General features: G+C 43.4%; 1 protein-coding gene across 4 annotated transcripts in view; it reads left to right on the top strand.

Moving 5' to 3' along the window:
• Nucleotides 1-13,585, top strand: part of LOC140191217 (adhesion G protein-coupled receptor E3-like) — a 151,757-nt gene that overhangs the window by 21,305 nt on the left and 116,867 nt on the right. For 3 of the 4 annotated variants that reach the window (XM_072248400.1, XM_072248401.1, XM_072248398.1), the window contains exon 2: nucleotides 5,690-5,779. The exons of the other annotated variant lie outside the window; for it this stretch is intronic. In XM_072248400.1, the coding sequence (XP_072104501.1) occupies nucleotides 5,690-5,779 (90 nt within the window). The remainder of the gene's footprint in view (nucleotides 1-5,689; nucleotides 5,780-13,585) is intronic. 4 annotated transcript variants of the gene reach the window in all.

Raw genomic sequence — 13,585 nt, 5'->3', positions numbered from 1 at the left:
ATGCAGGTACAGCAGGCGGTGAAAAAGGCGAATGGTATGCTGGCATTCATAGCAAGAGAATTCAAGTACAGGAGCAGGGTTGTACTACTGCAGTTGTACAAGGCCTTGGTGAGACCACATCTGGAGTATTGTGTGCAGTTTTGGTCCCCTAATCTAAGGAAAGACATTCTTGCCATAGAGGGAGTACGAAGAAGGTTCACCACATTGATTCTTGGGATGGCAGGACTTTCATATGATAAAAGACTGGATCGGCTAGGCTTATACACGTTGGAATTTAGAAAATTGAGGGAGGATCTTACCGAAACGTATAAAATCCTAAAGGGATTGGACAGGCTAGATGCAGGAAGATTGTTCCCGATGTTGGGGAAGTCCAGAACGAGGGGTCACAGTTTGAGGATAAAGGGGAAGCCTTTTAGGACCGAGATGAGGAAACACTTCTTCACACAGACAGTGGTGAATCTATGGAATTCTCTGCCACAGGAAACAGTTGAGGCCAGTTCATTGGCTATATTTAAGAGGGAGTTAGATATGGCTCTTCTGGCTAAAGGGATCAGGGGGTATGGAGAGCAGGCAGGTACAGGGTTCTGAGTTGGATAATCAGCCATGATCATACTGAATGGCGGTGCAGGCTCAAAGGGCCGAGTGGCCTACTCCTGCACCTATTTTCTATGTTTCTATGTTTCTACATCCTTTCTGAGATATGGGACCAAAAACTGTTAACAATACTCCATTCTCCTCACATCCCCATACCATCCAAACTTCACTTAAATCTTGAAATTGTGCTCGTATGTACCACTTGCACTAGCAGCTCATTCCACACTCCCACCACCGTCTGTATGAAGAAGTTTCCGCTCATGTTCCTCTTAACCTTTCCATCTTTCATCCTTTCAACCTCCAGTTGTAGTCCCACTGAACCTCAGTGGAAAAGCAACACCCACAAAACCGTGGAGGAACTCAGCAACACACACAATATGCTGGAGGAACTCTGCAGGCCAGGCAACATCTATGGAAAAGAGTACAGTCGATATTTCGGGCCAAGACTCTTCAGCAGGACTGGAGAAAAAATGCTGAGGAGCAGATTTTAAAAAGTGGGAGAAGGGGAGAGAGTAACACAATTTGAAGGAGAAGGGATGAAGTAAAGAGCTGGGGAGTTGATTGGTGAAAGAGATACAGGGCTGGAGAAGGGGTGTCTGATAAAAGAGGACAGAAGGCCATGGAAGAAAGAAAAGGGGGAGAGGAGCACCAGAAAGAGGTAATGGGTGGGCAAGGAGATAAGGTAAGAGAGGAAAAGGGGATGAGGAATAGTAAAAGAGGAAAGGGGAGGAATTACCGGAAGTTCGAGAAATCGATGTTCATGCCATCAGGTTGGAGGCTGTCCATACGGAATATAAAGTGTTGTTCCTCCAACCTAAGTGTGGCCTCATCATTACAAAGAAGGAGGCCATAGATAGACATAGCGGAATGGGAATGGGGAGAGAAGTTACAATGGGCGGCCGCTCTGAGATCCCGCTTTGTCTAGCAGACGGAACGTCTCCCAATCTACGTCGGGTCTCAATGTTATACAGGAGGCCATACCGGGAGCAGCAAACATAGTAAATGATCCCAAAAGACTCACAGGTGAAGTGCTGTCTCAACTGGAAGGACTGTTTAGGGCCCTGAATGGTAGTGAGCGAGGAAGTGTAAGGGCAGGTTCCGCTTGCCAGGATAAGTGACAGGCGGGAGATCAGTGGGGAGGGACAAATGGACAAGGGAGTCATGTAAGGAGTGATCCCCGTAGAAAACAGAAAGTGAGGCGGAGGGAAAGATGGGCTTGGTGGTGTGCTCCCATTAGGGATGGCGGAAATTGTGGAGAATTATGTGCTAGACATGGAGGCTGGTGGGGTAGTCGGTGAGGACAAAAGGACACCTTTTGGTAGGTTGGCAGGAGGATGGGGTGAGAGCAGACGTGCGTGAAATGGAAGAGATGTAGTTGAGGGCAGTATTGATGGTGGAGAAAGGGAAGCTCTTTTCTTTGAAGAAAGAGGACATCTCTTTTGTTCTGGAATGAAAAGCTTCATCCTGAGAGCAGATGCAGCAGATTCAGAGGAATTCAGAGAAGGGATGGGAGAAGGTATATTCCAGGTAGCTGTGAGGGTCCATGGGTTTGTAATACAAGTAACAGGGTTGGAGGAGGTCAGCTATGCTCTTTTCCGTAGATGCTGCCTGGCCTTCTGAGCTCCTCCAGCATTTTGTGTGTGTTGTTTGGATTACCAGCATTTGCAGATTTTCTCTTGTTTGTAAGGAACTTGGTAGCTTAGGCAGCACTTATGGAAAAGTTGACATTTTGGGCCAAGACCCCTCTGCAGGACTGAGAGGGAAGGGGTGAGATGCTTGAATTAGGTGGGGAGAGGGGAAAGAGGATTGCTAGAATGTGATATGTGAAGCCAGCTGGTGGGAAAGGCCAAAAGCTGGAGAAGAGATAGGGGTGGTGAGTGAACAATAGGAGAAAGGGAAGTGGGAGGGAATCCAGGGGGAAGTAATAGGCAGGTGAGAAGAAGTAAACAGTCAGAGTGGGGAATAGAAGGGGGGGGGGAGAATTTTTTTCACCGGAAGGAGAAATCTATATTCATACCATCAAGTTGGAGGGTACCCAGGCAGAATATAAGGTGTGCTCATCCACCCTGAGGGTGGACTCATCTTGGCACAAGAGGAGGCATGGATTGACATGTCGGAAAGGGAAGGGGAATCAGAATTAAAATGTTTGGCCACTGGCAAGTCCTGCTTCTGGTGTATAGTGCAGAGGTATTGGACAAAGAGGTCCTCCAATTTACAAAGGGTCTCACCAACATAAAAGAAGCCCTATTGGAAGCACTGGACACCATAGACAACTCCCGTAGATTCATGGAAGAACTGTTACCTCTCCTGGATGGTCTGTATGGGGTCCTGAATGGAGGTGAGGGAAGAGATGTATGGGCAGAGGTAGCACTTAGACCTCTTACACGGATAAATGACTGGAAAGAGATTACTGGGGAGGAACAAATGGACAAGAGAATCACGAAGGGAGCAATCCCTGTGCAAAGTGAAGCGGGGGAGGTAAAGATATACTTAGTGGTGGGGTTCCTTTGGAGATGGTGGAATTTGCAAAAGATATTGTGTTGGATATGGAGGCTGATGGAGCAGTAGTTAAGGACAAGGAGAGTCTCTATCACCTTTACAACACCAGAAAGATGTAATGAACACAGATGTATGGAAAATGGAGAAGATGCAAGTGAGGGCAGCATCAATAGCAAAGGGAGTGAAACCCCAATTTTTAATGAAGGAGGACATCTCAGATGTCCTGGAATGGAAAGCCACATCCTGGGAACAGATGAGACCAAAGCGAAGAAACTGAGACAGGAACAGTATTTTTACAGGAGATACTGTCAGGAGAATTATAGTCAAGACAACCATGGGAGTCAGTAAGTTTATAAAAGATGTCAGTTGATATTTTGATTAAGAGATGGAGACAGAGAGATCAAGAAAGGGGAGGAAGGTGTCAGAGATGGCCCAAGTGAACTGAAGGGCAGGATGGAAATTAGAGGCAAAATTGATGAAATTGGCAAGCACAGCCTAGGTGCACAAAACAGCGCCAATGCAATTGTCAATATAGAGAAGGAAGTGTTAGGGGGTATGACTGGGGAAGGCTTTGAACATAGACTGTTCTACATAGCTGAAGTGAAACACTTCACACTTGTCTGAAGTAAATTCGACTTGCAATTTCTCAGCCTATTTTGCCAGCTGATGCAGATCTCACTACAGGCTCTGATAATCTTCCTCACTGTCCACTACACCCTCAATCTTGGTGTTGTCCACAAATTTGCTGATCCAGTTAACCACTTTATCATCCAGATCATTGACGATAAACAAACATAGATGAGAAACAAACAATGGAGCCAGCACCAGCCCCTGAAGCACTCCACTAGTCACTGGCCTCCAGTCAGAGAGGCAATTACTGTATGTACTAGCACTCACTGGCTTCTCCCACAAATCCAATGTCTAATCTATTTTACTACCTCATCTTGAATGTATATTTTTCTACTACTTACAAATCAATTGGATGTCACTGGGTAGTCCATATCTGTTTTTCATCATGATTTGCCCCTGAGTTTAGGAGGCATGTAAGAATTGTCTACATAACAGAGGATTTGGGGTCACAAGGGGCCAACCCAGGTAAGAGGGACAGATTTCTTTTTCTGAAGACCGTCAGTGAAATGGCTAAGTCTTAACCATTATGGTTAAGTAGCCTCATGACCACTTTTTCTAGAACTCATGTTATTTCAACTCCACTTATTATGATGTGATTTTTTGTCCATACTCAAGATTATTCTTTCAGTGATTTATCCATCACTCTACATGGAGACACAGGGGCTACAGATGCAGGAATACGGAACAACATAGAAAACAATGGAGGAACTTAGTGGGCAATCTGTAACTCAGATGAAGGGTCACAAACTGAAATGTTGACCGTCCATTCCTCAGAGTATATAAAGCTCTTCATAAAACTCTAGTTAGGCCACATCCGGAGTATTGCATAGAGTTCTGGTCACCCCATTATAGGAAGGATGTCAAGGCTTTAGAGAGGGTGCAGAGGCTGTGGGGAGATCATATAGAAGTCTATAAGATTACAGGAGGCATAGACAGAGTTGACAGACGGTATTTTTTTTCCTCAGGGTTGAAATGTCTAAGGGTTGAAATGTCTAAGGCCAGAGGGCATGCATTTAAGGTGAAAGGGAGTAATTTCAAAGGAGATGTAAAGGCTAGTTGTTTACACAGAGAGTGGTGCGTGTTGGGAATGCACTGCATGGGGTAGTGGTAGAGGCAGATATGTTAAAGTCTTTTAAGAGAAATTTAGATTGGCACATGAATGTGAAGAAAATGGAATGATATGGACATTGTGCAAGCAGAACAGATTAGCTTGGTCAGCCATTGACTTCTACTTTAATTGGTTTGACCCAACTCTGGGCCTAAGGACATATGCTATACTGTTCTATGCTCTATGCTCTGCTGCTTGGATAAGTTTTTTGTGTACAACATCGACCTTACAAACTCAGCAGGCACTTTAAGATATCCAGTGGTAGATTAAAGAAACAAAAGTTGGCTATATTTTAATGTATTTGTCATTGTTTCAGGCTATTTCAGTAGCCTTGAATACTTCTACCCTTGAAACTGCATGATATTCCAAACCTCTCCTTTGCTCACTTAAGCAAAGAAACCTTATTGCTACAGATATCGAAACAATCTTACAGTGTAAATACTTCAGGCTTTAGGTATTGCTAGCAATGCTGGAATATATAACTATAGCTAAATATTCTTGAAAAGCTGTTGGTTCAATCATTCCCCTCTTTGAAATGGGGGTTTTGCCATTCAGGCAGTTAGTAGAATTTCGAAGAGGTTAAGCTATTGCTGAATGATTATGGCTATACTTCACATTCAAGGTCAAATGTGATGTTCAGGGGAATATTATGGTTGTGATATTATTCAGCCTAGCTGGTTTATGTCAACATGTCAAAGTAATTTTATTGATCACATCTTTGCAGAGTCACACAGCTTTTCTCTAAATTTAGTCAATTAGTAAAGCATTAACCATGTTTCCTTTCCTTATTTGTAGTTCTGTAGGAGTGGAATGAAGTATGAAATGGATTCTTACCAAGTTTTTTCTGGTTTCTTTTAGTGATTTACTTCAGTCACGTAAGGATTCAAGTTGTACCCAATCAGTGTCCGAATGGATACATTCAACAGAGTAATATTAGTGGCTGTATTGGTGAGTCAGAATACAACATTTTCACACAAAGAATCTCTTTACTGTTCATTCTCCCTGCACCCGTCAGCCAAAGCTCAGAAAAAGAAATAAACAACTTTATTTTCCTGGGCTATTCACAACTAAAGAATCTCCTGATTCTGAAATGAATGGGAGGCTGTGGTGTCCAAACACATACATCTATACAGTGATTTTGGGACAGATATCACAGAAACACTGAAGCAGGAATGTAAGTCAGGTCCGCCATTCGATATGATCATGACCTATCATTCACTTTCAGTGCCCCATTCCTGCTTCCTCTCCTCTTGATCCCCACAGCCCTAAAAAAATCTAACTTCTGGAATATATTTCATGTTTAGGCTTCAACATGTTTCTACAGCAGGACATTTCACAGATTCAGGATTCTCTCAGAGCAGAAATCTTTCTTCCTCCCTGTCTTAAGTAAATACATTATTACTCCTGTTCCTAGACTCCTTAGCCATCAGGAACATTCATACTGTGCCTTATCTTCCAGTCCTGTTAGCATTCTCATTCTTCTAAACTCTGGTGAGTATGTCACTAATTGATACAACTCTCCAGGCATCAGCCCTGTGCCCTGTCATGTTAGGAATCTGTCCAGTGGACCCTTGGTGAATTGTTTTCATAGTTAGAACATCCGTCCTCAAATAAGAAGACCAGATCTGTACACAATACTTCAGGTGCAGGCTCATCATGGTTTTGCACATCTCTACTTTTAATACTGGAGTTCCCTGTAACAAAGGTGAACAGACCATTTTTTGACCTATCACCTGCTGCATCTGCATGAAGACATCCAGGTACTGTCGTAACTGTTCTTTTCCACCATTCAGATAATCTGCCTTCCTGATATATTGCCTCCAAAGTGGATAACTTCAAATTATTCATATTGTACTGCATCAGCCTAGTATCTAGGCACTCCCTCTTCCTGTTAATTAACCTTGAGTCTTCTGTATCCTCTAGGCTGATATTCCCACCCAGCTCTGTGTTATCTGTAAAACTAGAGAAAGTACTATTAATTCCTTCATCCAAATCATTAATTTATAGTAAGTAACTAGGGTTCCAACAATGATCTCTGTGGTTCTTAACCCAGTGATTGCCACTCAGAATAAACCATGTTTATTTCTGTTTCTTGTGGGCCAAATATTTTTAAATTTAGATCAGTACCCTGCCCTCATCCCATGTTGACTTAATTCTTGTGGGATATTAGCAACAGCTTTCTGGAAGTTTCAATACACCACATCCACTGGTTCTCCCTTACACATCCTCAGTTTTTACAGATCCCCACCGAGTTTGTCCAATACCGTCATTCTTCAAGTGCCCTGTCATTGATGTCAGCCTAACTGTTCTATAAGTTCCTGTTTTATCTTGCGAGGGTAACATTCGCTCTTGTTAATTAAAACTGTTCCAGAACTAAACAAAGCTGGAAAGTGATCACCAATACTTTGGCCAACTTTAGTGTCACTTCCCAAAGTACTTGCAATGCAGTCTGTTGGGCTCTGGGAATTTAAAAGTCTTTAATCCTTTCAATATTTTGAATACTATTTTCCACAAATACTGAGTTTGTTTAGTTCCCTCCTTTCATTAGACCCTGTGTTCCTTAATATATCTGGGAAGTTGTTGCATGAGAAGGGATAGGATCAGGCATGATCAGCTAAGGAGTATGACAGGTGGCTGACTTTTGCTCCTAATTCATACATTTTTGAGCTTTTATTAAACCTTGAATCATTTTCTCTTCAATTCAGATGAAAATGAGTGCTCTGTAAAGAACAGTGACGGTGTTGTAGAAGCTTTATGTGGTGCAAATACCGTTTGTTACAACGCAGAGGGAAGCTTCTATTGTAAATGTAGGGAAGGATATATGAACTCAAACATTAAAAGTAACTTCACAGAGTGGGAAAACTGCATAGGTGAATAATAACACCCATAGTTTTGGTACTTCGTGCTTTACTTTTTGAAGCATTCCGAAGTTTCCCTTGACCTTAAGCATGGGTCGGTCAGAAGACATCTTGTTGTTCTTTTCAGGTATAAAGTGGCAGTACTCAAAAATCAAGCCTCCTACAGCTATTTCAATGTTGCTGCAATGTCTCTGCCAATGGCCCAAATACAAGTCTCATTCCCCCGTTTTCCCCAGCGATTTAAATGAAATCTCCAATTGATACAGTTTTTCTTCATATCCCCTCGCCCCAGACCTTGAACAATCTACTCATGGGAGGTTAATAAGCTTCCCTCTATTCATCTCATCTGATCCTGTTGTGGACTTTTCTGTCTCTAGGACTAAAAGCTAAGAAGTGATTTCCATCTGTTGAATCAAGTAATTCAATCAGATGAAAAATGATGGCAGATTTTTCAAATGAGAGTCAGAATCAGGTTTAATATCACCAGCATATGTCATGAAATTTGTCGACTTTGTAGCAGCAGTACAATGCAATACATGATAATAGTATAGAAAAGCTGTTAAAACTACTTTATACTTTATACTTTATTGCCGCCAAACAATTGATACTAGAACGTGCAATAATCACAGCAATATTTGATTCTGCGCTTCCCACTCCCTGGATTACAAATATTAAGTATTAAAAATATTTAAAAATAGTAAAAATTAGTAAATATTAAAACATTAAATCATAAATCATAAATAGAAATTAGAAAAATGGAAAGTAAGGTAGTGCAAAAAAACCGAGAGGCAGGTCTGGATATTTGGAGGGTACGGCCCAGATCCAGGTCAGGATCCGTTCAGCAGTCTTATAACAGTTGGAAAGAAGCTGTTCCCAAATCTAGCCGTATGAGTCTGCAAGCTCCTGAGCCTTCTCCTGGAGGGAAGAGGGATGAAAAATCTGTTGGCTGGGTGGGTCGTGTCCTTGATTATCCTGGCAGCAATGCTCTGACAGCATGTGGTGTAAACTGAGTCCAAGGACGGAAGGCTGGATTGTGTGATGTGCTGTGCCGTGTTCATGACCTTCAGCAGCTTCTTTTGGTCTTGGACAGGACAACTTCCATACCAGGTTGTGATGCACCCTAGAAGAATGCTTTCTATGGTGCATCTATAAATATTAGTGAGGGTTTTAGGGGACACGCCAAATTTCTTTAGTTTTCTCAGGAAGTAAAGGCGCTGGTGGGCCTTCTTGGCAGTGAACTCTGCTTGGTTGGACCAAGTCAGGTCATTTATGATATTGACCCCGAGGATCTTAAAGCTTTTGACCTGTTCCACTTGTGCACCACCGATGTAAATTGGGTCGTGCGGTCCGGTGCTCCTTCTAAAGTCAACAACCAATTCCTTCATCTGCTGACGTTGAGGAACAGGTTATTGTCTTCGCACCATACCACCAAGTTCTTAATTTCCTCTCTGTACTCAAACTCATCATTACCCGAGATGCGGCCTACAATTGTTTTGTCATCAGCAAACTTATATATTGAGCTTGATGGAAACTTGGCTACACAATCATGGGTGTACAGTGAGTACAGCAGGAGGCTGAGTACACAGCCTTGTGGGGCACCGGTGCTCAGAGTGATTGTAGAGGAGAGCTTGTCCCCTATTTTACCAGCCTCGGTCCTGTCTGTGAGGAAGTTGAAGATCCACCTGCAGATCTGAGTACTAAGGCCCAGGTTCCGGAGCTTAGGAATCCGTTTATTTGGAATGATGATATTAAAGGCAGAGCTGTAGTCAATGAAAAGGAGCCTTACGTATGCGTCATTATTCTCCAGGTGTTCTAAGGAGGAATGTAGGGCCAGAGAGATGGCATCTGCCGCTGACCTGTTGCTCCAGTAGGCGAATTGCAAAACATCGAGGTTGACTGGTAGGCTGTGGTTGATGTGTGCCATAACCAGTCTCTCGAAGCACTTCATGGTGATTGATGTCAGAGCCACAGTTCGATAGTCATTCAGGCATGCCACCTTGCTCTTCTTCAGCACTGGGATTATCGATGCCTTCTTAAAACACAATGGGATCTTAGACTGAAGCAAGGAGCAGTTGAAGATGTCAGCAAACACTCCAGCTAGCTCGCTTGCACAGGCCCGGACAACCCGTCCTGGGATGCCATCTGGGCCCATCGCCTTCCTTGGATTTATCTTCAGGAAGGCCCTTCTAATGTCCTCCTCGATGACGATGAATCTCGATGCCACCAGGTCCGATTCGTCCGGAGGGAGCAGAACGCTCCTCTTCTGTTCGAATCTTGTGTAGAATACGTTAAGTTCGTCAGGAAGAGAAGCGCCACAGTTATTGATATACCCAGCCTTTTCTTTGCACCCAGTGATCTCATTTAGACCCTGCCATAGTCTACTGGCATCCCTCTGGCTAGCCTGGGCTTCCAACTTGGCTCGATACTGCCTCTTGGTGCCGTTAATGGCTTTCCGGAGTTCACGCCTGGATTCTGTGTCACGCCTGGTATCCCCGAACCTAAAAGCCGCAGATCTAGCCTTTAACAGGGACTTGACCTCATAATTCATCCAGGGTTTCCGGTTAGGGAATATTGTTAAATTAAATAATTAGTGCAAAAAATTGGAAATAAAGAAGTAGTGAGGTAGTGTTCATGGGCTCAATGTATATTCAGAAATCGGATGGCAGAGAGAAAGAAGCTGTTCCTGAATCACTGAGTGTGTGCCTTCAGGCTTCTGTACCTCCTTCCTGATAGTAGAAGGGAGAAGAGGGCGTGTCCTGAGTGGTGGGGGTCTATAACAATGGACACTGCCTTTCTAAGGCACCTCTACTTGAAGATGTCCTGAATACTGTGGAGGCTAGTGTTTGTGATGGAACCGACTAATTTTAGAACTTGCTGCAGCTTACTTTGATCTTGTGTAGTAGCTCCTCATGCCCATCACAGATGGTGATGCAGCCAGTTAGAACGCTCTCCACAGGACATTTGTAGAAATTTGCAAGTGTTTTTGGTGACATACCAAATCTCTTCAAACTCCGTCTGAAATATAACCACTGTCTTGCCTTCTTTATAACTGCATGGATATAAAACCATAAGACATAGAAGCAGAATAAGGCCATTCAGCCAATCAAGTCTGCTTCGCCATTACATCATGGCTGATCGCGGATCCCACTCAAACTCATCCTACCTTCTCACCATATTCTGTAAGACCAGGTTAGGTCCTTGGAGATAGTGACAGCCAGGAACTGGAATGAGATCAGTTTCTCCACTTCTGACCCTCTTTGAGGACTGGTGTGTGTTCCTTCGTCTTACTCTCTCTGAAGTCTGCAATCAGTTCTTTGGTCTTACTGATGTTGTGTACAAGGTTGTTGCTGCGACAACACTAACTAGCTGATCTACCTCACTTCTGTATGCCTTTTCATCACCATCTGAGATCCTGCCAACAATAGTTGTATCATCATCGGACTAAGGAAACTGGCATGGAGTCAATGGAAATAAGGCAAACAAGCAGTGAGGACATGGAAACTACACATATTAAGGAGGAGGAAGTGCTTGCTATCTTGAGGCAAATCAGAGTCAATAAATCCCCAGGATCTGACAGGGTATTCCCTCGAACCTTGAAGGAGACTAGTGTTGAAATTGTAGGGGCCTTGGCAGATATATTTAAAATGTCGGTATCTACGGGTGAGGTGCTGGAGGATTGGAGGATAGCTCATGTTGTTCCGTTGTTTAAAAAAGGCTCTGAAAGTAATCCGGGAAATTACAGGCTGGTAAATTTGATGTCGGTAGTAGGTAAATTATTGGAAGGAGTACTAAGAGATAGGATCTATATGTATTTGGATAGACAGGGACTTATTGGGGAGAGTCAACATGGCTTTGTGTGTGGTAGGTCATGTTTAACCAATCTATGAGAGTTTTTCCAAGGAGGTTACCAGGAAAGTGGATGAAGGGAAGGCAGTGGATGTTGTCTACATGGACTTCACCTAAGACCTTTGACAAGGTCTCGCATGGCAGGTTAGTTCGGAAGATTCAGTTGTTAGGTATACATGGAGAGGTAGTAAACTGGATTAGACATTGGCTCAATGGAAGAAGCCAGAGAGTGGTAGTGGAGGACTGCTTCTCAGAGTGGAGGCCTGTGACTAGTGGTGTGTCACAGGGATCAGTGCTGGGTCCATTGTTATTTGTGATCTATATCAATGACCTGGATGATAATGTGGTAAACTGGATCAGCAAATTTGCTGATGATACAAAGATTGGAGGTGTAGTGAACAGTGAGGAAGGTTTTCAAAGCTTGCAGAGGGATATGGACCAGCTGGAAAAATAGGCTGAAAAATTGCAGATGGAGTTGAATAAAGACAAGTGTGAGGTATTGCACTTTGGAAGGACAAACCAAGGTAGAACATACAAGGTAAATGGTAGGGCACTGAGGAGTTCAGTAGAACACAGGGATCTGGGAATACAGATACAAAATTCCCTAAAAGGGACATCACAGGTAGATAGAGCCGCAAAGAGAGCTTTTGATACATTGGCCTTCATAAATCAAAGTATTGCATATAAGATTTGGAATGTTATTGTAAGGTTGTATAAGGCATTGGTGAGGCCGAGTTTGGAGTATTGTGTACAGTTTTGGTCACCAAATTACAGGAAGGATATTAATAAGGTTGAAAGAGTGCAGAGAAGTTTTACAAGGATGTTGCCGGGATTTGAGAAACTAAGTTACAGAGAAAGGTTGAATAGGTTAGGACTTTATTTCCTGGAATGTAGAAGAATGAGGGGAGATTTGATGGAGGTATATAAAATTATGATGGGTATAGACAGAGTGAATGCAAGCAGCTTTTTCCACTGAGGCTAGGGGAGGACATGGGCTAAGGGTGAAGGGGGAAAAGTTTAAAGGGAACATTAGGGCTGGCTTCTTCACCCAGAGAGTGGTGGGAGTGTGGAATGAGCTGCCAGATGAAGTGGTAAATGCGGGCTCACTTTTAACATTTAAGAGAAACTTGAATGAGAGGAGTATGGAGGTATATGGTCCAGATGCAGTTCAGTGGGACGAGGCAGAAAAGTGGTTCAGCACAGTCAAGAAAGGCCAAAAGTCCTGTTTCTGTGCTGTAATGTTATATGGTTCTACTGAGAGGCAACAGTTTTCTAGTGGTTCATAAAGCAAGAAATGCAGCAAAGTACTTTATTATTGGCATTTTTTCTGTGGTTATATTGTGGTAAACTATCACTGCAAACAATGAAGAAGTGAGCAAAGGTGGGGTTGACTTGCAGGTTGAGGCATGTGGGTGCAATGCAAATTCGGAGCATTGCAAGTTTGAGGAGAAGTGGTCTTAGCAGGGTCGGGGAATGTTCTAGACGGAGTCAGAATTGGAGCGAGCGGAGCGGAGAAATTTTGGAGAAGCTACATAGCCCATCCACCTAAACTGCGAGCGAGTTTGGATTGATCTAAGTTCCGGGCTGATTTGGTAAGGTCGGGTAGGGGAAAGAACATGGTGGCAGGATCCAGGCACAGAGCACACTGTATTGGTAAGGCAGGGCCTGTGTCCTGTGCAGAGGATGACCCAGTGTTAGAAAATTTAACCACAGCCCAGATGGACTGAAAAGGCAGGGTTTCAGGACTGGAGGCAAGGGTCGGGCCAGTTTTGTTTACTGCTTCAAGACATTTGCTTCACTCTCCATGGAACTGAGGCTGTGTAACTACTCCCTCTGCTCTGGGCTTTGTGTCTGTGAGCTTCACGGTGATTTGCCCTGCTATGTGATGAACCGAGGCTGCAGCTATGAGCTTGGCCTGGCTGTCATGGTATTTACAGGTTTATTCATAAAGGAGCTTCCTATTTTTCTTCCCAGGCAAAACATTTTCTTCCAATACTCTGCCTGCAAAATTAATTCCATTTCTCAATGCATTGGACTCAATGTGATATTA

The sequence above is a fragment of the Mobula birostris genome, chromosome 32 (genome assembly GCF_030028105.1).
Source record: "Mobula birostris isolate sMobBir1 chromosome 32, sMobBir1.hap1, whole genome shotgun sequence".
In the NCBI taxonomy this organism is placed as follows: Eukaryota; Metazoa; Chordata; class Chondrichthyes; order Myliobatiformes; family Myliobatidae; genus Mobula; species Mobula birostris.
Note: the sequence above shows the minus strand (reverse complement) of the source record. Positions and strands in the feature narration are given on the sequence as shown.